Here is a 27,672-nt window from a genome sequence, read left to right as displayed (position 1 = left end):
ACCAATACTTGCTGACTTCTTTGTTACCAACACTGTCTTCAAGGGGCTTCCTCTATCCAGGAAGGGAAACCGATGGATAAACAATCACATTTTTGTCAGCTAAGTGGTATGAAAGAAAGGAGCACAGGGTGCAGCTAATCACTGCAGGTGATTGATGAAGACTGGGGAGGGTAATTCATTAGAGAAGGCTTTCTGGAGGAGGCTGCATTTAAACTGCAATAGGAGTTCAACGAATTTTGAAAATAAGATATAGAGACAATAAAAGACATACTTCCCGACCTTTTAGTGCTTATGACCCAAGAAGAAAACGGACAGATGAACAAGTAATTTAAACAGGGCTCTATCAGAAACAAGAGCTTCAGTCTCTCCTAACATTTCACCATCACAATCTTTGTTTTCAAGGAGAGAACAGAGAGAACAAAATAGGAACTCAGTAAGTGTTGATTGAGAGATTGATGGATGTGCTTCAGTCTTGGGCACATTCGATTTGTCTCAAACCTGTTTAAAGGGCAAGATCTATCTTCCTTTCCGTGTCCTTGAGAGTTTCCCATGGAATCCTAAAACTTTTTGAGGCAAGGTGGGGGCTTGGAGACCATTAAGTTATAGCTTTCCTCTAATAAACACAGAAATTGAGGTCTGGACAGGTGAGATGACTTGGCCACACACACAACTCTTCTTCTGCAGCATTTGGAACCAATCTCAGGTCTTTTGCTTTTTCTCTCCACCTGAGCCTCTCTTTGTCCCCCAGAAATAAAGTTTCATGCATTTCTTTGAAGTAATGTGTTTGGAATGTTTTCAAAAAGTATGAAATAATAATTTAGAAAGGGAAAAATAAACACACAGGAGATAAACCTCTGAGGAGAACAGAATGGTATTTGTTCTGATTGGCTCAGAGGTGATTATTATCATGATGGAGAACCTTTTAGTGAGGGCAGGGGGCAGTCAGGACTGTCCATGTGTTACACACTGAACAAAGAGACTCTGAAACAAACTCATCTGCAGATCTGACATGCAAATTCAGGAGCACGAGTGGCTGGCGTTTCCATGACTAGGGTACAAGCATTAGGTCATGCACTGTGGCTGCGGGGACTGAGGTCCATGAGTGTGTGGGAGAGAGCCAGGTAAGGAATCAGGCAGCTGCAAAGCAATCGTGGCTCAGCCACGAGCTGACGGTGAGAGGTAATTTTCTCACCTGTATGAACCTTATCTTTCCCACCTATAAAATGAGGATGGGTAGTCCCTGAGGTCCTTTTAGAGGACCTCTAAATGTCTATGAGAGACTTCTCATAGATTCCGGCATCCTGTAACTTGATATGAAGGGGGTGGACACGGACTCATCTTCCCTAGAAAAGTTCCGGGAAAGGGGATATCAGGGCAGCCTGGGAGGTTTGAGGATAGCCCAGAGAGATTTTCAAACTCTGCAGTTCTTCTGAACTGGTTTACAAATCTATCCGTGTTCTTAGCTGTCAGGAGAAGGTAGGAGAGCTGGTGTAGTCATTCTTACCATTAGTCGCAGGTCTGCTCCAACTAGCTTATAAAATCGTCTTGAAAAAGCAATTCTTACATATTATTAAGTCTAAGGACACCACGACATCCAGACTGATGCCTGTGAGGTCTGCTTGCTGGAGGGGCTGACCTTGACAGTGGGGTCCTCTCCTTCACAAGGATTCATGGATCTTATTCTTTCTCTTCCTCAAGGTGAGGACCAGGTTGAATTCTCAAGGGCACAGGGGAGTCCCCTAGAGTTAGATATAAGGGAGAACTTCCCAACTGGGTAAGGGAAGCTAAACTCCAAAGACGCTTCATGGACCAGCTTAGGATGGGGAGCGAGAGGAAATAAACCAAAAGGCCATTTCATTACCTTTCAGTTGGAAAAACAATCAGATTACTCTTGGTGCTTACAAAATTAAGTAGTTGCCATAATCAAATGCTTTGGATGCTTTCTGTAAGGAACCTGCTGCTTGAGGTTCAGCAAAAGTTACCTGCCTGATACTCCTGTTCTAGGCAAGCCTTCCCTTGAAGAAAATATTGGCATTTTGGACAGAAGGATAGAGTGAAAAGAAAAAAAGAGAAGAGAGGGCCTTTATCACATAAGATGCTTATCCAAAGTGGACTTGGTCTGGAAAGGCTTATAAAACCTTCCACATGACTGGCACCATGCAAGGATAAGCAAAACTCTCAAATCCCACCAAGTATGCCCTCCTTCAACCTGGATCCTTGAAGTGGCCTCTGGAGTGTCCATTGTTCCAGACTCTATGGGCTGCTGGCCATACCCACATCCAAGTCTCCTGGGACCCTATTTTGTATTCAGAGGGCTAAAAAAGTGGGATGGCCATATATCTCAGGTCTCAAAGTATTTCGAGTGTGGTTGGGGAAATGATACAATTATATTCCATGAAACAGTGAGCTAAGTGCTGAAGTAAACATTGGAAGAGGGAAAGATCTATCTGGGCCAGGCTATAGTTAGAATTAAGGTAGAAAGGGGCTGAAAAGTTGGGAAGGGGATAGGGCAGAAAAATGTGGAAACTTGATTCCTTCCTTATAGCTACAATTCTTAAGGGAGGGGCAAAGGAGTTTAAAAAATGTTCTTGGAAATACCATTTTCAATGAAATTTTTTGCTTCTGCCATCCCAGTGTCACTTCTCTGAGGTGTAAATAGAGTTTCTGAGAAAGAGTTGAACTTGGATTTCTAAGGAGTATTTTGTTCCAAACTTTCTGCATTTCTATAGCCAAAACATTCAAGTCTCTTTCTAAACAGGATGAGTTAGGAGAGAAAGGGAGAGTGACACAAGAATAGAAAGACAGAGGACTCCAGCTGCAAAAGGGCATCTGCACGGTGACAGCTAATTACTGCTGAAGTCCAGGGAAATAAAATCTTTCTTCCCGTGCAAATGAGTGAATGGAGTTCCTGGCTGCTTGCCAAGTCATGTCACCTTTCTGTGCCAGTTTCCTCATCTGGAAAGTGTGAATAGTACTTTGTGTTTTTCCTATCGAAAAGATTTTTGTGAGATATAATGAGGTGTGGCATGGAAACCATAAGGCAGAACCAAGCTGTTATTTAATAATAAGGATAGTTCTAGTATTAGTTATTAGCAATTACCCATTATAGCTAGTAGTCTAAGATCCTGGATAGTTCTCCAGAATCTGGTGTAAGTTACCCCAGTTTTGGATCAATTCACCCCCAAATTCTTTGCTGAAGGATGGAGACTTGTCTGGCCTTGGTGGGGTCACCATTTCCTCCTGCCCTTTCTACTCACTGGTTTTCAAGTAAGCTCAAGGCCTCTCCACTTGCTGTTCTCCCTGACTGGTGTTCTCTCCTCCCAGATTTCCCCCTGCTCCTTCTCCTTGTTCACCTTTCAGCTAGAATGTCACCTCCTTAGAGAGACCTTCTCTCACTATCCCATGGAAAGCAGTGACCGCCCCCCGCCCCAGTGATTTCTAACCCATTACTAAGTTTTGTTTCTTCATGGTACTATCACCACAGAAAATTACCTGGTGTATTGGTGAATTCACTGAATTCACCAGTGAAGGCACACTGCCCGCAACTTTCATGGAAGCAAGGGCTTTGTTTTGCTCATTCCAACATCCAGAACAGTGTTTGTTGAATGACTTCACAGTTTAGTCTGGGTGAGCCCTGGGAAACAACAGTCCATCGTAGCCTGCTCCAAAGGGCAGATGGCGTCCTCACATCCAGGAAAGTCGGGGTTGGGTGTGTAGGTTGTCAGTTGGTCCTTTCCCCTCTGACCCCGCTCTTTCCAGAGAAGGTGGAGAGTTAGCCTTTTCCCCTAGCCTTTCCACCAGGCGCAGTCAGGGTCTCCAGGACCTAGCCTTTCCACCAGGCCTGTGACCCGAGACGGGCTGGTGCTGCGGCGGGTGGCAGTTGATTCTGGTTTGGGTCAGAAGTGCTCAGAGAGAAGGGTGGGTGTGTGGTCAGGGTACTGGCGAGTTGGGGCACGGGAGCGCCGCTCCGGGGGCCACTCGGCAAGCGCTGGTCCCAGGCGCATTCCGGTTCACCCACTCCGGTGCCCACAGCCGCATTATTCCCTATAAGGATCTGAACTGTCCGGGCCGGCCCCGCCCCGTCGGCCCGCGCCCCCGGCCCCGCCCCTTTCGGAGGGCCGATGAGGTAATGCGGCTCTGCCATTGGTCGCAGGGGGCGGGCCCCGAGTGCCCGAGAGGGGGTGCCCGGGGGACCCACACTATATCACTCGGCAGCCCGGCAGCGCGCAGAGCGGGCAGCGGGCGGGCGCTCAGACGGCTTCTCCTCCTTCGGCTCCTCCTGCTCCGCCCCAGCTCCCGCTCCTTCGCCCGGAGAGACCCGCGGCCCGCAGAGTCGTGCGCCCGCACCGAGGCAACCTCGCTGCGCCCCATCCCGTCCCGCTGGGCACTCCCAGGGCAGCACGCCCGAGGCCAAAGTTGTCCCGCACGGCCGGGCAGGCGAGCTCGGGCTGCAGCGGCCCCTCCAGCGGCGCGCACGACAACTTTGGAGAGGCGAGTAGCAGCCTCAGCGGCGGCAGCGGCAATGACTCCCTGGCTCGGGCTAGTCGTGCTCCTGGGCAGCTGGAGCCTGGGGGACTGGGGCGCCGAGGCGTGCACATGCTCGCCCAGCCACCCCCAGGACGCCTTCTGCAACTCTGACATCGGTAAGCGCTCCGGATGTCCCCGCCAGAGCCCCCGCGGTGCCCGCTCTCGCGTTGCAGCCCGGCCTGGGGCGCAGCTCCGGGTGGCATGGCGAGCCCCACTCCTTTTCTCTGCCTGAGCTTGGGGTGGGGTGACGAAACTCAGTTTCTCCGGTCGGAGGATCTGGCATAGCTGAAGGGGCAGATGCCCTGCAGAGAAAATCCACAGTGGCCGAGTGAACCCCTTGCAACCTTTGCTCTCCTTTTAGGGCCTGAGGTCCCTATTGGTCCTTTTGACATCTAGAAAATTTCCCCTTTCACTATCACCAGAGGAAGGGCTGGGGGAGAAAAGGGTGGGAAAGGGTTCCCAAAACTCGGAATGCCAACTAACTAAAGTACTGGGATGTTCAGTAGTTTTTTAAAAAAGTTGCCATCCATGTGCACAAAAGTTGCAGGAGAATCTTGAACTTTTCTGAGTTTGCATTTTCGCCTGCACCCATGAAGTTCATTCTTTTCGTTGAGACCTAACCCAGCCTCCACTTCCCAGGCAAGGGCTAAGGGAGCTTCTTGGACTGCCAAGTGTGAGTGCATGTAAGGGGGGAAATGAGAAGAAAGCTGTGGGGTTGACCCTCTCCCAGAGGAACCGTATTTGAGAGTGTTGATAGCAAGCAGGAGGTGGCGTGTGTGAGGGATCACTTAGCACATAGCTGTGAGAAATCACAGGAAGGCTATTTTTCTTCCTTGAATGTGTGTGGGGAGGGGGAGAATGAGCAATGGAAAACAGATTTGTCACCAAAAGAACAAAGATGCCAAGGGTCACATCATGGTGACAATTCCAAACTGGACTTAGTGTCTTGATTAGAGACTCATCAAGAGGTAGAACCAGTTTTTATCCGGGGCCTTGCAAGTGTCCTGGGAGAACTTGTTTGGGAGTGTTCGGGACACTGGTGTTTGGATGGCCAGAGGTGGAGTAGCAGCTCGAAAACATCTCTCCTCTTATTTCCAGCTCAGAAAGCATGCAAGTCCAGTGGCCCCTGCTGTGTGTGTGTGTGTGTGTGTGTGTGTGTGTGTGTGTGTGTGTGTACACACACTTGTACTGGGGCTGGGGTGGGGCACGGTCTAGCTGCCCTCCGCCTGTGTCGATTCAGAGGTGAAGAATGGAGCGTGTGTGTTTTAAGTCATAAAGAAGAAGGAAAATTTTCCACTGGGTCCTGGGTGAGGGCCTCCACAAGTGTGCTGTAGGGGAGGAGGGGGAGGAGACAGGAGCCTGGCAGGGGAGGCAGCTGAAGTTGGGAGGGGCGCTGCTGGTGGGCCCTGCTGAGCCTAGGAGAAGTCAGGGAGGTGGCTGTGGTGACCAGAAGGTCAGTTCAGTTGGCAGGCGTGGGTGTTTATGTGACCCGGGGTCACCCTTGTTGGAGGTTTCCTGGGGCCCGTGCTGTGCACCCTTCCCTTTCCCGGGGGAATCTGGCTGGCCCCTTGGTTTGTGGATTGCCTGAAGGATTCTTTTGGGCTGCCTGAGGCCCGGAAGGTTTTCTTCCTTCTCCTCTGACTGCTCCTACCCCAATTCCACTTGGCCTGTCCCTCCTCACCCCCCTTGTGACACTGCCACCTGAGTAGTGCCGGGAGCTGCTGCTGCTGCTGGGCTCTGGTTTTGCTTGATGAGGAGGCCAGGAGGCTGACAGGTGGAGTCAGGGCACCCTCTTCTGCCGGACAATGGCTTGGGTGTGTTCGCTTGGATTTTTTGGTGTGTGGGGGGAGGGAGACCTCATGATTCCCCCTTGCCCTTGGCTTTTGGGTCTTCACCCTGGAAGTTCACCAGAGAACAGTGGAAACAGCAGTAAGGAGACCCTGCTTTTAATGGTTGCACTGATTGACTCTTAGGTTTCCTGCCTTGGGTCTGGGCTGATGCAGAGTTTCTTGCAATTTCTCCGGATTGATTCAACAAATCCCCGCCCTCGATAAACTGCCCAGAGAAAAGCTAAGTTACTAGGAAGTACCCAAAGACCAGAACCAGTACCCGTAGCAAAAATAAAAAGGAAACAAAAAAAATTTTCGGTACACTGGCACCAATCCAAAACTGTTCTGCCTGGGTTTGGTGCACTGCACTAGTGGCAGGGATGAGATAATGCTTTTAAAAAATGGGAGGTGTGGATGTGGGCTGCTTGCTTGTTGACCTCGCTGCCTTACAGTACCCCGCTGGTGTCCAGTAGGTGGCTCCCAGTTTTCCTTGCTGACAGAGCCTTTCTGGTGTCCAGTCTGGGTTGAAACTCTGCCTGTCCTCTCCCTGAAGGAAATGTGCAGGAGCTCCCCATTCTCCTTGACCCTTACGACCCCACCAATCAATGCTGTAGCCCGTTAAAGATGCTCAAGCCAGATCACCAGCTTCCTCTTCCAGAAATTTCCTGGCTGTTTTCTCTTCGTGGCTGAGTGCCATGTTGCTGGGCAAAGGGCACTGTATGCCTGACTTGGCCCTGTCTAAAGAACCCCCATGGCCTTCCCTCTCCTTTCTCCTCATCCATAGGTGTCTCTTTTTGCCTTTCTCCCCCCCTCCCCCGACCCTGGGCATTGGCACTGCTTTCTGGGTGGGGAGGAGTTAAAAGGTGTTTCTATGGCAACTCCAGGCCCTGCACCCTAGTGAAGTGTTTAGGAGAAGAATAAACTACATGCCGGCTTATAAAACATACTGTGGGGGAACGAAAAGGACTTGGCAGCAGCCAGGATGTCTGCGGCCCCCTCCCCACCAGTCAGTGCCCCTGAAACTCCTGACAAAACCTTGACTCTGGAGGAGGGAAGGGAGGGGGCTGGGAATGAAGGAGGCAGCCTTGGCTGGGTAGACCCTGCTCTAGCAGCTCTGTCCAGCTCAGGAAGGGTTAGGCAATGCCAAGAGCCTTCTGAAAATTGGTGTGTGTGTGTGTGTGTGTGAGTGTGTGTGTGTGTGTGTGTGTGTGTGTGTGTGTGTGTGAGTGTGTGTGTGTGTGTGTGTGTGTGTGTGTGTGTGTGTGTGTGTGTGTGTGTGTGTGTGTGGTTTCTGCAGGAGGCAGGCAGGCAGCAGAGAGAGAGAATTTTGCTCCAGAATGCTAAGCCCTTCTCTCCAGCCTCCTTTGCATAGAGGAATGGGGCTGTGCCATGGAGGGCTGGGGGCCTGCCTCCTGAGCCTGTTGGGAATCCAAGAGTGAGGCTCAGCTTGGGGGCCCGCTGCCAGCCCTGGAGGACAGTCTCTGGATATCTCCGAATTGTTTTGACAGGGACCAGTGCCAGCAGATTCTTTCAGTATCAGATCTGAGGTTGTGGTTTTAGCAAAGAAGCCATTTTCAAAGAAGCCAGACCCATTCCCTCACACACACACACACACACACACTTACACTCCACACTGGGGTTTGTGACCAAAGGAAAATAAAAAGGATCAGACTTCAGAGAGGAGCCAGCCACTTGGGGAGGGGACCCCCAGGCTGTCTGAATCTTGAGAACCCTGGAAAGAGGAGAGCTGCTCTACATAGGAGGGAAGGGACAGCTCTCAGACTCCTACTGGGCGCAAGCACTTCACAGATCCCTTGTCCTTCATCCACCCAGCAACCTTCAGAGTCGGTATCAACACCCATTTTTTCCACATGGAAAACATCAAGTCTAGGAGAGGTTGTGCTAGCCCAAGGTCACCCAGCTACTAAATGGTAAGGTGAATTTGTTCTTAGTTATGCCATTCTTCAAAGCTTTTTGACTTTCATTTACCCTTGACATTCTAAGGCAAACGACCCTTCCTTGGAATGAAAGGGAATGGAAGGGTAACATTCGAAGAATGCTTTACTTATTAATTTGGGAAAGTTTTCGTTAGAAATATGAAGAGAGCCAAAATGACCTGGGGTTTTAAGTAAATATCATCCTATGGAAGGGAGAAATAATAATAATAATAATAATAACAATTATTATTATTAGTTTAGGGCATAAAGAGAGAAAAATAAAGGAAAATTTCTAATGTTCTTTGGCTAATAGAACTGAAAGAGACCCTCAAAACCACCAAGTCACAGTAAAATAATGACTCAGTTTATTGCACTGAGACCCAGGGAGAAGTAAAGCTAATGGAGACAAGACATCTTGGGCTTCAAGACTCTTCCCCTTCTAGATGGGGATGAGTTGGGGCTGCCCACTGCAAGATGCCCAGTCTATGTGGATGGCTGGTGTGGTGGCAGGAAGACCGGAGACTGGGTCCCAGCTGGCTGGAGAAGGTGCCTCTCCCACAGTTCTGTGTCCCTTTCAAAATCCCTGGATAGATAAGGCTAGAAAAGTGGCCACAGAAGTGGCTTGGGTGGAGGGACTTTTGTTTGTTTTGCAGGAACAGCAGGAACCATTCAGCTCCACTGCTGAATGGCACATTCCAACAGGTTCATTAATTAAAAACAAAAACAACAACACAATTCTCCATTGCATTTGGCTTTTACCATTCCAGCCAGTATGGACAAGGAGGCCCCTTCTTCTAGCTTTTGTCATTGTCAACTCCTGGGTGGCCTTGAGAGGCAGTGTGGGGTGGTGGAAAGGCTGTGGGGCGGGCAGAACTGGGCTTAAATCCTTCCCCCGGGGCCTGTTGGTGGTGTGCACTTAGGCACGTTACTGGATGTCTTTAAGCTTTGGTTTCCTCATTTATAAAAGGCGAATAATAATTTGCAACACCTTGGCCCTTTAAGTTTTCTCCACATTTTAAAAATCACAAGTATTCTAAGTATATATTCTACGTTCACGTGTGTAACTGTGTGTCCATGTGTATCCATCCATCATCTGTCTGTCTATCTATCTATCTATCTATCTATCTATCTATCTATCTATCTATCTATCACCTACCTAAAATTCAATAGGGCGAACATCCTTTTTAACCACTTCCTCTAATTCTAGCTTCTTCTCCAGATCCTTTTCTCCCTATGCATTTACATACATAGGTACCCAAGGGAAATTTATAGTAGTTTTTCCCTTAGACTCATGAATGATAGAATACCATAAATAGTGGAATACAACATATAGCATTCTGCTTTTTGTAACTGAACAATGTGTATTAGGGCTTGTTCTCCATTAGTACACATATATATCCACTTCATTCTATGTATAGTATTCCAGGAGATTATAATTTTAAAAAAGCTAACAGGTATAGAGTGGTTATTACGTGCCAGGTACCATTCTAAATAGTTAACATGCATTAACTCATTTAATTCTCTCAATAGTCCTATGAAGCAAGCGTGCTACTGTCATCCCCACTTTACAGATGAGGAAACTGAGGCTTAGAAAAATTAGATAACTTGTTCAAGATTATAGCAGAGCCTGTATTTAAAACCTGGCAGGCTGGTTCTAAAATATAATCAGCTGCTATACTAGATGTTAACTGCCTTATATTATACAATATTATATATTACTCTATACTATTATTTTACTATAATATGTATCCCTGTAAGTATAGAATGTATTTAGCCATTTCTCTATTGATAGGTGTCTAGGTTTCTAACAGCTTTTCCTGTTTACAAAGAGCACTGCTATAAACAGTTGTCTAATTCTCTTGTTCACGTGTGCAAATATTTCTTCATAGCAAATATACAACTGGAATTACTGGACATAAGTAGGTGTATTTTACATTTTAACAGCACCTGCCAGTTTGCCCTCCAGAGTGGCTCTGTTCATATAGTTCTTTTTGGATGTGCAACATGAAGGAATGGAGGGACCATTAGAACCCTGTGCTGGAGAGACTTCCATGCCCCTCTCAAATGGGAAAACAGTTTATAATTTTTCTTGATTTTCTGAGGTTTTTTCTTGTTGCTAATCCTTTTGTCCCTCCAAAAGGGAGCAAAATTAGAGCCACTTAGATTAAGCTGATGGGAGTATTTTTATAGGGGGAGAGAGAGGCTTGAGTGCCCGGAAAGCCATGGCTCTTGACTTGATGCAGTTTGGGAATCATTCGGTTGAAGACAGTTTTCTTTTTTTTTTACTTTCATAGTAAGCAAGGGGCCTTTCATTACCTTAAGTTGCCTGACTTTGGCGTTTGCCATGAGCTCAGGTTTAGGCACATGTGGCTGTATGTTGAAGACTTGTGCACAGGTTTTTATTTGCTGACTCAAAGATGTCCCCTTGTTGACTGGCCCTACCCAGACTTATGGTGACAGTGAGGGGACTCATCCCTTTGTTTCCCTACTGCCCTTGCTGTTGCCTTTGGATGGTGCTTGGATGGGAATGGTGGGAGGCCATGGGGAATGGAGATGGACTGTGGAGAGGAACGCATGGTGGGTTCTAGCCAAGAAAGATGCTGGGGTCATTATGGGAGCTAGAAGGGCTGGTTTAAGAGAGAATTTCACTGTCCTGATTAAAACCCTTCATTGAACTCTTGGGATGAAGTGTCATAAAATGGTTCTAATGAGAACCAGTCTGATCCCTGCCTCCTTCTTCATTATCCCCTCATCACTAGCCCTTCCAGCTACTGCTGTTCAGATTCTCCGTCTGGGTCTTGGCCCAATGCTGTCCCCAGGTTTTGAATGCCCTCACCAACTTCCCATTCTTCAGGTCTCATTTCCCTGCCCACCTCCCTGGCATTGGTGTAGAAGAATAGTCACGCCGTGCCCACATTTTGAACATGCTGAAAAATACTATCTTTAGTGAAACCCAAATTCTCCAAAGCTGCATGGGAAATTCCCAGAGTGGGTCATTTTTGGGCTGGGAGAGACCTAAGGGCTGTATTCTACCCAAAGGGACACGTCTAACCCCTCTGAGAGAGGAAGCACCTACTCTGCTGTCTGCATTACTTCATCAGTCAGGTCCCATCTTTGGGCCATAAAGCTCCATTCATACTCCCAGAGAAACAAGGCTGGAGATTTCTAAATGCCACTCCAGCAGGGGTCACCAAAACTGATAACTACCTTTCCCTCAGGTGTATTTACTGTGCTTCAGGCACCGTACCAAAATCCTTGCTTGCCTGTCACCCTGTGAGGTAGATACGACCCATCCCAGCTGCCTGGTGAGTGATCTGAGGCTAGAGGGGTAAAATTGCTTGTCCAAGGCCACACCTCAAAGAAATAGAATCTACACTTGTTTCGTCTATCCAAAAGTTGTGTTCCGAATCAGGACAGACCAAGGGCTAGGACTCTTTAGCCCTGGAAGATGCTACCCCTTTTGCAACTTCCTCCACGTTGTTCTTTTGACTCCTGACTCCCAGCGTCCCCCTTAGTGTGCTTCTCTTTGATTTTCTTCCATAGTCAGCCTCTCCAGCTCTGGCCTCCCCGGCCGCCCCCAATTTTATTGCCGTGTGATTCTAACGAAACCGAGCCTTAAACCCTATTTCTAATCTCTATCGCGGTGCTCCTTCCACTGAACCAGTCTTTTCAATGCTGAGGGCTACTTTTATTAATTTTCTCTCGATGTTGGGAAAAATTTGCACGTCAATGATTTTTCCATGAAAGCCAGTTAAAATATATTTATAATGGCTGATAAGAGCCATTTTTTCTGACATAATCAGCTAATACACAAACTAATTGCAGCCAAAAGCAATGAAACTTGGTGTCTTCTTAAGCCTGAAAAGTTACTCATGGGTTATTGGATGGTTTATTGTATGACTTGGGTTGGCTGACTGAAGTGCCGAAGACAGCTCATAGACCCTTGGTAGATCACTGTTCTTCACTCCTCTGAAAGTCTTTCTTTAGTTTTACACCAGTTCACCATCCCTCCTCCGTGTGGGCAGGCCCACACATTTATGACTCTTGCCATCTTTCTGCTTACACACAGCGCTAGGAACGGGCTGGTGGAGCTAGCAGGTAACCAACATGTCCTGGTTAAGTTGCATACCCTTCCAGAGGAGGTGACATGGGTTCGGGTGTTTGTCTTCCTGTATTAATCTCTGACGGGCTGGAGTAGACAAGCATGCACTGATTCTAGCTAAAGGGACTCACTAAATAGAGTTTGACAGGAGGTCACAAGGTGTCCATCACAGCCGTAGTGGAACGAAGAGAAGTTTTTGCTCAGTTGCTAAAAAATTAGTGTCTAGAGAAGGGGAGGGGGCCTAGAGAAAATGTCCTGATTCATTTATAGGCATCTGTGAGCCCAGGATGGTTTGGCTGCCACAGAAGGAATAGTCCATGCTGCCCAACACCCAGTTCTGATTTATGTTCATGTAAATCATATCATCTAACAGTGGCATTCACAGCACAGAGAGGAGAGATGCTAAGTATCCCCAGGCCTGCAGCCACCTGGCTGTTTGTGTGGGTAGAGAAGGAAGGAGAGCTGTGAGATTTGGCCTCAGGGAGCCCAAGGTAAAGTTCAGCCAGTGGAAAAACAGAGCCCCCCTGAATGACAAGGGGGTGGATGGGGGCGAGAGGGGAAGTCCTGAGCAGATCAGAGCCATTTTAGAACCAGAGACCTTAAATATTGCATGGAAATTATCCCCTCACCTCCTCTCATCTTTGATCCCTCTCAGAATGAGGGCACAAGGCATCTGAGAACCCAGTTGCCTGTAGAGAAGGACTGTTTCAGAAAGTCAGGGCTCCTGCAATCCCCCAGATCGAGGCATGCGAAGGCGAACCTTGCAACCTGGGTCAGAACTCATGAGGACATGGTTTCATGACTTAAAGGATCACCAGTGTTTGGCTGAAGTGCCTGTGGTTCATGAGTTAGGAGGGATTTCTTTTTGACCTGGACTTGATCATCATGAATAGACTCATAGCCTTTGAGATTTGGAAACATAGTAGCTCTTGTGAGCTCTGCTGTTCATGAGCTTGGGTAAGTTCTCTGGCCTCAATTTGCTCATCTGCAAAATGAGGGGGGAATGAGAGTACCACACTGGGTTGGTGAGTAAGTGAAATAACTCAAGGAAAATGTTTAGCACAGAGTCAACCACATACTAAAAGCTCAAGAAATAACAGCTTTTAGTTGTGGTGTTGTTATATTATATGGCAGAATGCATATTCCCACTTTATTTTTGGTTGGGAAAATGGGGCTCTGAGAGATGTGATTTCTTCCAGGGCCACATACAGAAGGCTGAGTTTCAAAATCATGGTTGTTTGACCCCTATCCCTCAGTCTAATGCTTTCCCACTTAACCACACTGCCTCCCACACAACAGTGAAACCAGTAACCAAGTTCCCTACTTTAGAGTCTTAAGTCCACTTGATCTTATTTGATGATCACAACATTCCACCAAGGAAAGCAGGATGGGGAGGGTCATTGTTCCCATTAAACAGATGTGGATAGTGAGAACTGGTATGATTCCAGAGCTTAGTCACACAGCCCACACGTGGAATTGGGAGGCCAAGTCCTATACTCCTAGACTCTGACAGGCACAGGTAGAAGATGCTGGGGTAGCCAATGGGAGGGCCTGGGAAATGGATCAGTGACACTGAACTTGGATGTTGAGTCCATACCCCCTGTCCCCATTTACCCCCATCCGTCCTGGGGTTGGGAGATGTGCAGTGTATAGGACTGAGAACCGGCCTAGAGTCAGGACACCTGAGTTCTAGATCTGAGTCACCACCTGATTTTGGAAATACCTTGATGATGGTATTTCCAGATTTCAGGCTTTTATTCTGTAAATCCAGCTTCTCCGGATTTCAGGCTTTTATCTGTAAAATAGCAGGATTGGCTCTATGTAGTGTGTATGGACCTTTTTCACATATACTTCTAGTAATACTATTTTCCTGAATGCTTACTATTGTCAAGTTCTCTTCAAAGGGGCTCTCTAGTCTAGCTGAGTAATTGAGCACCTAAATCTATCAACAACACCTTTTAGGAGGTAACTTCTTTGGAAATACGGTCTATTAAGATAAGAGCCAGGATCTCTGTGCTTGTAAAAGCAGATGAGGGCTTCTACTGAACAAAACCGCTAATGAGCTGACGTACTTTATTGGATGACATATTTGACCACCGAACTTCCTGTTGGAGAAGAGCTGATTTGCCAAACAGATAGCAACCCTGCAGACCTAGTTGATGGCTAGAATTTAAAATCAAGGTCACTTGGGTGTCTGTCATTGATGGCTGGAGAGCTTGGTAAAATTCTTCTGATCCCCATTAATACCACCACTGAAGCTGATGGATAAGAGGTGGGATTTAGACTCATTATTCATCAAAACAAAGTCTTCCTGATCCACAGTCCAACTGAGCAGTCCCTTGCTCCAGGAAATGTGGCTAATGGCTTGGTTCAAACCTCTGTAGCTGAGAAGACCTCTCTTGTGAAAGCCTGGCTCAGATGAAGACCTGTGATTAAAACGTGTCTGATCTGATGGAACCTGGCACACATGAATGAGGAGGGAGTTTAGAAGACACAGAGCAAACATGTGCCCTCTTGGGCAATCACAATCCACTCCCCTCCCCAACAACAGGACAGAAACCCCCAAGTTTCCGTGACTGTAGCTTCCTGATACAAATGTTTACTAGAAGCACAGCGAGATGCAAGATAATCCCAACATCCATACTGTTCTCAGGGTACATTTCTAAGCAAATGAGTACAATGCGAAAAGGCTGCACCTGAACCAGCCAAGTGTAGGTGTGAGTTCCAATTTGTTCTTTGATTCTTTCTTGGCCTGGGTTTTCTTACTTCTCACCTAGGTCAGATCACAAACCCTAATACCTAAAGAGACCAGTCATAGAAGCTGGATACTTGCCTATGAAACATATGGAAACATTACTCATTTATACCAAAAAAATATATATGCAGTTACCTAGTCTCTTGTTTCCCCACTGTGGAGGGATAAATGGGTACTAAAAATATTTCTTTATTCTAAGACAAACAACAGGCAAATGTGATGTTAAGTATCAGTTCATCTTTGGCCTTGGAGTGGGGGAGGCAATAGAACATGGTAGCAACAGTGTGAGCTGAAGCATCCATGTGCCTTCTCCTGGGGACAGCAAGGACTCAGCTCCAGCCTCTCAGAATGGGAGCCTAGGAGTATTACCAGATTTCCGGTCTCTTAGGAGAAGCTAGATATCCAAAATTTTAACATGAAATCTTCTGATTTTTAAATGTTGACACAATTAAAGAGAAACACACACATGTGTGGGGGCCAAACAAAACATGTCCTTGGGCCAGATTCAGCCTTGTGACTTAACAGTTTTGTGACCCTGAGTCTAGAAGGTCTGAATTTCTTCAAGCTGTAGGATCTCTAGGTGAGTAAGATCAACTGCTTTTTCAGGCAAAATGATGTACCTTGTTCTCTGTTTTACCAGAGAATACTGCTTATATGTTTGTTATCACACTTTCCACGGTTCCTGAGGAAGGTCAGAGCACAGGTTCTTGAGTTAGACTGCCTGCCTGGTTCAAACCTTGGCTCCATCAACAACTAGCTGTATATCCCAGGCAAGTCAATCTTTCTCAGCCTCATTTTTCTTATCTGTAAAATGGACTACACCATAACAGTCCTCTTAACCTCAGAGGGTTGTGGGAGAATTCATTGAAATAATGGAAGTCGCAGGCTTGGCCCACTGCCTGGCATGTAGTGAGGGTTTGATCAACATCAGCCATCATTTTATTACTACTCAGTGCCTCCCCCAGATGGTGAGCCAGCTGGAGTACGGAGTCACATCTTAACCACCTCACTGCCTGATGCATAGTAGGCATGAGATAAAAGTATCTTGAATGAAGGGGGACCTTTGAGAAAGATATTTTTCCAGCCTTCCCAGGTAATAGTGCACTAGCTCCTGTGTATATATCAGAGAGAGAGAGAGAGAGACAAGAGAAACCAGTTTTCACATGTTAAGCACTGACCAGCTCTATAAGAAAAAGCTGTCCTAAGCTGCTAGGATAGCATGCTACACAGTGGCAATTGTCCTGGAAAATGAAACCAAAGCCCTTGGCCATCCTTTTCCGGCAGACAAGATAAGAACTGGCTGGGGCAACCAGAGTGCAGATGTCAAACTCAGGTGCTCAAGAGTGTGCTCACATCATGGGATGCTTTGGCGGCTTGACGGATTTTTATTTATTCAGGGCCCCTTTAACCCAGAGTAGATTCCTGGAGGCTCTTAAAATTTAATGCCCCACCTGGATAGTCAACATCTGTGTTTTATGTTGTTTAAAAAAGTTAACCCCAGATAGTTCAAATTCCTTCTCTATCCCTTGGAGAAGAGTTTCTTATCGGGAGACTCACAAGCAGGGAGATGGAAAGGGCAAGGCGAGACCAGCACGGACCAGGAGAAATAATATGGAGAGCCGCAAACACAGGCCATGTATGTAATTTTAAATTTGCTCATAGCCACATTAACAAAAGGAAAAAAATAGGTCAAATGAATTTTAATACTATCTTAACCCAAGATTATCCAAAATATCATTTCAACATGTAGTCAATTCCAAAATTATTAGTAAGGTTTAAAATCTTTAAGGTTTTGAAATTCAGTATGTATTTTACGCTCATGGCACATCTAGGTTTGGACTAGTCGCATCTCAAACGCTTACCAGCTGCCTGTGGTTAATGGCCACCACATGAATAGGATGGTGCGGGTCAAGAGAATGTGTGCAAATGCAAGGCATCTTTTTTTCTCCTTCCGGTTGTTCAATCAGCTGTGCACAGAACTGTGGGGAAACTGGAGGTGCACTGGGCCAATCAAGGCCCCGAGGCTCCTGACTCAGCTTTGTGGCAAGTGACTTTCAGGCCATGTGGGTCCCAGTGCAGGGAACCCCTGTGCTCTGATACTGTAGGAGCCATGTGACCTAGTGCTCTCACTTGACAGATGGGGAAACTGAGATCCAGAGAGGTGGAGTAGTTTGGCCTAAGAGACGGAGATGGAAAGAGAATAAAAATGATAATATTTGGTAACATCTAACACTTATGGAGTCGTTTTTATGTTACGTGATGAAGAAACCTGGCCTCAGAGGAGTGAAATACTAAAGCAGCTAATATTTATTGACAGCAGTTCTAAGAACTTCGTATGCATATATATTAACTCCACTATTTTCTATAAACCTACACATTAGGAATTATTATCATTATTGTCACCATCATTCCACTTTACAGATGGGAAAAAAGGCTGAGAGAGGCTATATCACTTGCCTAAAATGCAGTGAGCACATGATGGAGCCAGGCTTTGAGCCCAGGCTGCTAGACTCGAGTCCAAGATCTTCATTACAAATTATGCCCAAAGTCAGCCAGCCATGCAATGGTAAAGCTAGTGTTAGAGCTGGTACATCTGTTCCCTAGTCCAGGGTCTTCCCTCACCGTCCCGCTCTGCTGCCTGCATCATACTCCTCCTGACTTCCTAGCACTTTCTGCCTCACTGTGCTGCCAGTAAGAACCAGGCCAGGGGGGCCTCTGGACTCCAGCACTGACTGAAGGGTCCAGGCAAAGCAAGCACATCTCCTCTGGCTTGGCTGATTCCCAGGCTGCCCAAGCCCCCGAAGCCCAAATTCCTGGCCCAGGGCAAGAGGGTGGGAAGAACACTTGTCCAATTCTGCCTTTCCAGTTGGGCGAGGTCAGTGTACCAGGCTGGAAAATGGTATGAGTCTAATTGCAGGGGGCAGAGGCTGAGAGGATTAGCGCTCTTTAAATAGACACCAGAAAACTAAGAATAGCCTTGCTGCCTGGAAATTGGTGGGTATTCCTGACCACAGGCCGTCCCACTTAGTAGGTGCTCAATAAATGTGGGTAAACTATAAGAATAAACAAATACTGAAAATGGGTCATTGGGGGCCCTCAGCCAGTGAGACTGTGCTTTATATAAAAAGAACTTCAGACTTGGGTTATTTGGGTCTCCCTGCAGGCTGGAGACCTGTGTTACTTTTACTTGTCTACTTTTGCTGTCTTGAGGCCAGTATTTTTTATTTTGGGGCCAGGTGAACAACAGGCAATTAGAATGTTAGAGAAAGATAAATTCAGTTTGCTTGTTGCCTGCTATTCCTCCAGGCTAGAGAGAGGGGAATTATTTCCTTTCATTCTATTATCATGACTTTGGTGTTCTCTACAACACTTTGCAGATTCTAGTTCCTTGGAGCCTTAAGATAGGAACCTCCAAATCTGTCTTGAGACTCTCCATTCTCCAATACCGAGTTCCTGGGTCCTTCCTGAACGCTACCTCGTTGTCTGGCTCGGAAGAATCGAGGTTGCCTTCCTTCCAGAAATTTAGCACTGCGACCTCTTGTAATTTATCGGGTGAGTTGTGATAGGGGCAAGGAAGATTTCCATGTGCTGTGGGAAAGCCTAAAGCAGTGTTTCCCAGGGTGTGATCTTCCGAACACCAGTCCTAAGAAATGTTCCTTCAGCCAACACGTTTAGCAAAGCTGTTTATTGTATTTCCCTCTTGGAGATGCACAGTGACCATTAGCATAGTAAAGGCTCTGAGAAGTCCTGCTGCGTGGTAACCTGTTTAGTTCTGTTTAATCCAGTGTTTTCTTGATCAAGGAACCAATTTTTCCCAGAAATGTCTCTAAGCCCCACTGGTGAGACACTGCCCACGTGAGGATTCTGGAAACTACTTTTGACCCCTTGCCTGTACTGTGATTGCTGAGGAGGGAAGGAAAAAGTAAGAGATACTATCTGCTTTGCGCAGGGAAGTCGCTCATCTGGGGCTGCCAAACAGAATGGCTGCATCAGTGAGTGGGCACTTTATGGGGCTGGAATAAAAAGGAGGAAGGGAGGAGTGACCTTCAAGGTCAAACACTGGCCAGATTTAACGATCCAGCCTCTGCCCATGACTTGTGTTACAATCTTATTTCGCTCTGTTCTGGGCACACATCAGATTTTTTAAATCCTGGTATCCTGTTGATACCATTAGAGACTTGGTGGAAAGGAACTATGGCTGGTGTGAATGTGACGTATTTACGACTTGAAAGTCCAGGGGACAAGTATTGTGCAGAGAAGGTAGCAGAGGGGATATACCTACCCCTGGTCCCCCACCTGTCTTAGCTTGAGCTTTCACCTCTCTGGTCTATGCTTCTTTTAGATGAGCATCTTAATCAGTTCATAGCTGGGACCGCCTCTGAGAATCTGAATAAAGGTATACATACAAACTTCTAGAGTTTCTGACACCTTCCTGAAGGCCATTTATAATCATCCTCCATCCACCCAATTCAGAACACTTGTCTTAGACAATCATTGAGTTGATGATGATGTGTTAAAACAAAGTAAAAAACAAATGAGACAAAACAAAACAAGAATAACCTGACTTAATCCAAAACTGTCTGAAAGTTAGTGGCACTGCAAATTCAGCAGTCGCTTGGAATGTTTTGGTGCATGAACTCATTGCTGAATATTTTGCCTCAGTCTACACAGGATCTGAGGTAGCCCAACTGGGATTCCATCTCCTAGTTCATGGCTCTGGGCTAAGCAAGTATGGATGCTCCCACCCTATGCAGTGTATCAGGTGTGTTCACATTTTGCCAGAAGAGTCTTGGCTAGCTGGGATCCCCGGGGGGATAGAGAATAGGGGTTGGTGCCCCCAAGAGACAGGGCCCCAGGCCTGGCTCTGCTCCTTCTGGCTGTGTGATTCTGGAGGAGGCTCCTCTACTTTGAGGCCCCTTGATGCAGTTAATGAGAAGTCTTGGGTGCGAAGCCTTGACTATTCAGACTCCAGCTTTCAAGGTCTTTAAACAAGAGAGGGAAAGCGAGAGAACAGTGTGGGGCTGATGCAGGTGAAAGGCTGGGTGTTTGCCTACCCCACCCCCAGGGCTGGGCCTCCTGCCTGAACCCCAGCTCCTGTACCCTGAACTCCAGTTGGAAAAACCCACATGACCGTGGCCAGACTGAGGAGAAGCCTCAGGATGAAACTGCTTCCACCTGGGCCAGTGGAAGGGGAAGCAGCTGGCCTGAGAGAAGCAGGTAGGGCTCTGGGACCAGGAGGAGTGTGGGCTGGGGAAGAATCCCTGTCACGGGGCTGTGACGCCACCGGCCAGGCAGGCAGAGGATCCAAGCCAGCGGGGTCACTTGGCCCCTGCTACTCCTCCTCGCCCCCTCCTTCATAATTTCCTATTTCCTGCCTCCTTCTCCTCTGACACAGTTATAAATAACCTCCGAGGCTGGCCTCGTGGCTTAAGCATAGGTGAGCCAGAGGAAAGTGGAGGGGACCAAGGTAGAGCTGGGTCCTGCCACTTAGGTTTCAGGTTGCTCAGGGGAATTTTGTTTTCTTGTTTTTTTTCCACCAGGGAGTGAGGTAGTGAAAGAGGAAATAATCTGTGTTGGCTTGAAGAGGCTTGACCTCCCCCTTGGGCCGGTGCTGGGTTACGCCTGCAAGGAGCTGCCTCTCTGCCGGCTGTAGATCCCGGGGCCACAGGGCTGGAGAGGCTTAAAGAGAAGGCATCTCAGGATACTCAGAGGGCTGGGTGCCATGTTGGCAGGACCTGTGGCCTCCTTCCCAAACCCGGCTGGGCCCCATGTGGGAGGCCAAACATGCAGAAATCTGTGTCCCAATTTCTATCTTCTTCCTCAACTACCAGCCATGTGGTTCATTGTGACCACCAAGCACGGGCCTTGATCCCATCATCTCCCAATCTGGCTGCCTCCCGCCCAGCTGGGCACATGGCTTCCCTCACTGTATAAAGGTCCCATGAGTACATTTGCTCCGGGCCCATCCGTTCCTTGAACAAAGATTTACTGAACATCTGCTATGTTCCAGGCACTGGCAGAGGTGCTGGGGTCACAAAGGTGAATAGGCCATGGCCCCCACTCCAGAAGTTGCTGCTCAGCCTGTCTCCTCTTTGCTATGGCTCTACCCTCTCTTTATAGTTCCAGCTTGGACAATTGAGGATATGCAGGAAGCACGCTCAAGGGCCCCCATTTCCCACCACATCACTGGTTTTCAAAGATTCAGAAAACAGAAAAAGGGGATTCTGGAGAAACCAATATATGAACTCTCTTGTAGCCCACTCATTGTCCGAACTTCTCTTCTGTCCATGGGCCCGTGGGACGTTTTGCAACCACGATGCAGTGATTTTCTGTGGTGCCCATCCTACCTCATGGCTTCCTTGGAAACCCATCAACTTTTTTTTTTTTTCTTTTTCTGGAGCGCAAGAGCACTGGACCTTAGAGGTATTTTTCAGTGCAGTGTGTGAGGCAGGCTGCTAACACCTAGCGGGGGTGCCTTTTCTGATTCACACGAGGTGCAGGGTAGGTGTTGCTCCTGGCTCAGCAAGGGCAGTGAATCAGACCACTCTCCTGGACTGGCCCTCTGTGAGGCTCTAGGCTCAAGGCCACCTTCATTCTCTCTGAGCATGACCACAGGTCATTCCCCAATCTTCCCTTCTCTCTCCACAGTGTGTGTGTGTGTGTGTGTGTGTGTGTGTGTGTGTGTGTGTGTGTGTGTGTGTGTGTGCGCGCGCGCGCGCGCACACCCTCTGCCTGTCAACCCATTCTACTGCAGCCCCTGGCACTACCTGGGGGCCTGAAAAAACTGAGCCTGGGGACAAGGCCTGGCATCAGGAACCAATGGGCACCCAGCTCATTGGCTTTTGGTTTTAACCCCATTTACTTTTAGGATGAGAGACGGTCTTCAGAGCCAGTCCGAGATTTTTCCTGACTCATATATTTCATTGGAACATCTTGATTCTGCAACATGCTTACTTAGGGATTGGCACAGTCCTCAGAGAATTCAAGTCCTGGGGTCACCAAGACCTGGCTACCACTAGGTGCCAGGAAGCACCTGGCACCAGGGTGGGAGTGGATTTTGGGGTTTGGGTTATGTTCCAGGGGTATAAATCACAGAAGCTTGCTCACAGCTATTTGTAATCTAGGGCTGCAGATGCTGGTTCTTAGAAGGAGGAAAGGACACTTACCTCCTTACTTACTGGATGGGAAGTACTGTGTGAATGTTTAAGAGGCTGAGCAGGTTTTGCCAGATACTGCTAATTAACTCTCTCCCTGCTCATTTTATAGATGATAAATGTTAGGGAGAGACATGTTAATTGGCTTCAAGGTCCTGAGCCAAGCATGACCGGTTTGAGAAATCCAGGTGACTTCATGCTTTTTCAACTCTCAGCCCTGCACTAGAGCATTTCATGTTTCTGAGCATGAAGAATCCTCCCATTGAGCTGGTTGGACAGACAGTGGAAGGCTTAGAAAGAGATGGAGCTTGAAGTGAAACAGACTTGAGTTTGAATCTCAACTCTGCCTTTTACTCATGGGTTAAGTTCGACCAAAATGTAAAATTCTGAGTCTTGGTTTTCCCAACTGCAAATGGGAAGAACCCCATTGATAATGTAGGGCCGATGAGGTGAGCCCTGTCAGCAGTGCCTGGGCTCTCACAAATGCTGAGCTGAAGCTGAATTTGAAAAGCACGTTCTTTACTTTCCAGTGAAGAGCTGCTCTCTCTCTTGCAAACCACTAAAATATCATCAGTGCTATGCTAATAAAAACAGAAGCCAAAAAAGGTTGGTGTGGTTCTTCATGGAGGTAGTTTATATAAATGGATATAATGGAGAGATCAAAGGTAAATGGAGAGATGGGGTGGAGACCTCCGCTCTAGTCTTAAAGCTGGTTCTGAGATCAAAGAATTAAGAATGTCCGACAGATCAGATGGAGAAACAGAGGCCCAGAGAGGTGAGGCCCTTCCTCGGGGTCACACAGCTGTTTAGGGAGTGGGGGAGGCAGCTTCCAGTGACTGCATTTCTGGGCTGAGTATCATTACTGCCCCAAGGAGCCCCTCTTGTCGCCCTATGCCCCACTCAGTGGAGGGACACTTTGGGGAGACCAAGGGAGCCACACGTGGCCCCCCAGAACTTATCGGAGCCCCTCCCATCTGTCCTTTCCCCAACTGCCAGCATCTAGTTTGTTTCCTGTGCTAATGCTTTTGGGGATTTCCAGATAGTGTCCCTGGACTTGGTGGAGTGGTGAAGGGAATGCAGGCATCTGCATTTTCCATCCTCACAGAGTTTGGTCTCTCGCCTACACAGGTGGCTGATGGGAAAAGCAATTGGTGTAGCCTCTCTGGTGGACAGTGTGGCCCTGAGAATCAAGAGTCCCAAAATTGTGTATACCCTTTAGACTGCAATCTCATTTCTAGAGATTTAGTCCAAAGGAATAATAAAGCAATGGGATTCATGGCTGCATTGTTCATAATTACACATACACAAAGAGGATTAACCTCAATGTCTATCACAAATAGATTGCTTAAATTATGGTGCATTCATGCAGTGGACAACTGGGTAGCCATAAAATAGCTTGAATAGTCTCTAAATATTGATGTGGGAATATTCCCATGTCGCACTTTTGGGTAACAGAAAACAGTTTGTAAAAAAAAAAAAAGTACGAATATGCATATAGATGCTTAAAGTCTTAATGTCTAGATACCAAATATCAGTACCAATTACCTCTGGGTTGCAGGATTTGGGGTGATTTTAATTTTGACCAGTATTTTCAGGAAAATGAAATTTCACAATGGTGACACATTATTTTTAGAATCAGATAAAAGAACAATGGTGGGAAAGTAAGGACCCAGCCGATCTCCTGGATTGGGTCTAGAGTACTACTGTGGGAAGCCAATAGCAGCCTGGCCCTTTCCTGGGTGCTCACTTTTGGCTCCTGGGGGTGAGGGGTTACTACGTCCTCTGGTGGGACCCCTACTGCCCATCTGTCCTGCTCTTGAGGACCTGTGCTAGATTTCCGCTCATCTCTGGGGGACCTGCAGTTGAGGGGGGGCTGCTGGCACTTGCCATAGGGGATGCAGGAAGGGGGTGTTCCCATTGTGGGCTGTGGGCGGGGTGGGTTTCCTCTGCTTCTCTTCTAAATAGATGCACCAGATTTGCACCTGGGGGCTTGCCAGAGAGTCAGTGTCTGAGAAACCAGGACGCAGTTGGCCCTCCCTGTCCCAGCCTAGGAATAGCCAGGGTGCCAAGGATGGGCACAGGGTGCCAAGGATGGCCAGGGGTGGAGGGGTGTGGTCTGGGACTGGCTAAGCGAGCACCAGCAGAAAGAACAGTTGAGGGAAGGAGGAGCAACACTAAGAGGAACTTGGGCCATGAGGGCTGGGCTCTGGACATGCAGCCTGGTGACCAGCTGAGCCCAGAAGAGACTTCACAGGCTTTCAGGGGCAGGGAGGGGAATGGTGCGCTCAGAGTGAAAAGACCTGGGTTGCAGTCATCATGAGACTCTCCACTGTCCATGTGATCTGAGGCAAGTCACTCTACCTCAGAGCCCCCATCTCCATACCCAGAAAATTGGTGTCCCTACAGTCCTGTGAGCAAAGTGATTGCAGGGGAAGGTCTTTTGGCACCTATGGATGTGAAGGCAATGGAGAGACGCCTTAGGAAGTCACCACATAGAAAGGCAAAGAGCCACATTTAGAAAGTCAGAGAGCCCTGAAATCCCTCTAAAATACAGTGCCATCTCTCCATAATTCCATCTAAGCCAGGTCTTTCTTTGGCATTGGCACAAATCATTGTTCAGCCTTGGAGGAGCTGGGTTGTTTCTGGGGGGATGCGAGGGAAGAGCACAACCTAAGACAATCACATGTTGGATCTTTGAACCCCTTAGCCATACAGGGACTGACACCACGAAGACTGCAGACCCCGGCCAAGCTCACTCAGAAATCAAGGGTGGGAGGAACTGGCTAGACCTTTCAAAATTGAGAAAATGTGTGTGTACACACACACTCACACACACACACACGCATATACACACATGCACATACACACACGTATATACACACACATAATATATGTATATATACTATGTGTATATATATAATTTATTATATGTATTTTATATACTTAAATATATTTTATATATTATATATTTTATTTATTTTATATATACATATATGTGTATATATATGTATATATATATAATTTTTTTACAATAAAGTATACTTAAGTTACACCTAACAGAATCACTGAACTCAGATTGGTTAGAGGTGTGCATGTATGGTGTAAGTTCCCCGTACACATATAGACAGAAGTTATTTTTTATTAGTTGAATGTGTTATTTTTATAGCTCTTTTCATGAAAAGCATTCTGCTCTGTTTCCTCTCCTTTCGATGTCATTCTTTCGCTTCAGGACCAGTGTTGGAGGCAAATGCCTTTGATACTAAGCAAAGAGAGGAGAAGGCAGTTTGCATTCGCTCTTCGACGCAAGGGGATGCTCCCTACCGGTGCAGCATACTAAAACTGCCCATTACAAGCAAGAGCTTTTATAAGTAGAAAGGGGCACACAGAGGCAGGAAGAGACCTTGTTTGGGGAGGTGGCTTTGTGACATAAAAGATTGGGCTCCTCTTGGCCCTGCCTGTCCTGGGATGTTTACTCAGACCCTATAAAAAGTTTGATATGGTAACCTGGGTCCAACGAGGCAGAAAAGGAATGGAACTCAGGCAGGCAGAGTTTCTTTCAGGCCTGATCACCACCTGGCCATGGCAGGGTAGGGACAGGAGCTGAGGGTGGGGGGAGGCTGGGGAGAGGTAGCAGTGAATTGAAGGAAACCGCCCAGTGCTTCTTTAGTTATGCTCAGCGCAAAACTTAGGTGTTTGCAGAGTAGCTGGCTCATGAGGGGTAAGGGTCTGCTGACTTGGATTCAATTAATATGAAAATGACAGGTTTAAAAAGTGTTGATAATTCTAGATCCATAGGAAATTATCAGGCAAGTATGTATGGATATGTATACATGTTTTTGTATATGTATGTCTATGAATATTTATATATGTGTACATATACATAAACACACAAGGATGTTTATCATGTTGTTTATAAAAATGTCTAATAAACTGTTGTGTATCTGTGCAATTTAAAACAACACAGCTATTTCAAAGGAATGAAGCAGAACTATATGGACTGACATATTAGGATTGAAAAAACCCAGGATCACCAACAAGTATGTTCTATAGGATCCTATTATATATTATGGAGAGAAGTGTAACAGGTTTATATGAACATAGGAAAAGGTCACGTGATGTGATGAGCACTGGGTATTATACGCAACTGATAGCCAACAAGTTGGCTAACTGAATTTAAATAAAGAAGGCAAAAAGAGGAAAAGGTCTTGAGGGTAACAAATGACTTTGAAGCATAGTTATAACTGGATAGTGGGAATATAGGTAATTTAAACAATTTTTTAAAAATACAGTGTTCTTTTTTTTTACCACTTCTTTTCTCCCAACTTACTTTTCTTAGGTTAAGTTGTATTACTTGTGTAAAAAAGAAGTAACACAAGAAAATAAAAGCATACAGAAAGTCTCAGGAAACGGGTAGAGTGTGGACCAGGAACTATAGTTAAAAAAAAGACACTTTGATCTCATTTTGTCAAGTTCCAGCTCTGAGGCCTTAGGAGATTTCAGTGTCCCTACTGCAGAGGGGACAGGGAATTGAGGTTCTTTTTTTAAAGATTTTATTTATTTATTTGACAGAGAGAGACACAGCGAGAGAGGGAACACAAGCAGGGGGAGCGAGTGGGAGAGGGAGAAGCAGGCTTCCCACCGAGCAGGGAGCCCAATGTGGGGCTCGATCCCAGGACCCTAGGATCACGACCCGAGCTGAAGGCAGACGCTTAATGACTGAGCCACCCAGATGCCCCAGGAATTGAAGTTCTGAGAAGTTAACCACCTTTTCTTTTAAACTTGATACTCAGTACATGTCATCCTGTTCATTATTCTCTTCTGTGAACTTCCTGGCATTTTAGATAGTATTCCATTTTAGCTGGAATACAACTTACTGTGCATCTTCAGATTCCCCAAACACTGACTAAACACCAGGCTGTCCACTCTTCAGCCCGAAGCCTGTCACCTGGAGGAAGTCTGTGATTGAGTGAATGAGTGAGTGAATGAAGCCAAGCGCTCAGCCAGGTGTTTTCATGTTTGCTTTCCCACCCGATCCCCACAACAGCCTTGAGAGGTTGCTGCCGCTGTCCATCTCTTAACTACATTTGAGGAAACCTAGAGGCAGAGCTGGAATTTGAATCCACACCTCTGGCTTCCCAGCTGGTGCCCCAAACCCCAGCAGAAGGAAGAGGGCTGGAACCCTTGATGCTTTCCAGCCCTGCGGCTCTGAGCACTGGGATGCATTCTCTTGGGGCTTGGCTGATCATGATCCTTGCAAGGGGCCACTCTGAAACTAAAAAAATCCCTAAGTGAACAAATCTCCATTTCTTTTGCTCTTTCCCTCCCAGCCTTGAACAGTGAGGCCAGGAGAGATGAGCTTTTGCCAGGA

At 46.9% G+C, this 27,672-nt stretch overlaps 2 protein-coding genes across 2 annotated transcripts in view; one reads left to right on the top strand and one right to left on the bottom strand.

Annotated features, from left to right (window-relative positions):
* Positions 1-27,672, bottom strand: part of SYN3 (synapsin III) — a 447,314-nt gene that overhangs the window by 227,932 nt on the left and 191,710 nt on the right. The gene's annotated exons all lie outside the window — the stretch shown is intronic.
* TIMP3 (TIMP metallopeptidase inhibitor 3) overlaps positions 4,219-27,672 on the top strand; it is a 58,489-nt gene continuing 35,035 nt past the window's right edge. Inside the window, exon 1 of the mRNA XM_027595573.2 lies at positions 4,219-4,643. Coding sequence (XP_027451374.1) covers positions 4,523-4,643 — 121 coding nt within the window. The 5' untranslated portion in view covers positions 4,219-4,522. The remainder of the gene's footprint in view (positions 4,644-27,672) is intronic.

This window comes from Zalophus californianus, chromosome 9, assembly GCF_009762305.2.
Source record: "Zalophus californianus isolate mZalCal1 chromosome 9, mZalCal1.pri.v2, whole genome shotgun sequence".
Lineage (NCBI taxonomy): Eukaryota > Metazoa > Chordata > Mammalia > Carnivora > Otariidae > Zalophus > Zalophus californianus.
The sequence above is the reverse complement of the archived record's forward strand: the minus strand, read 5'-3'. Positions and strand labels throughout refer to the sequence as shown.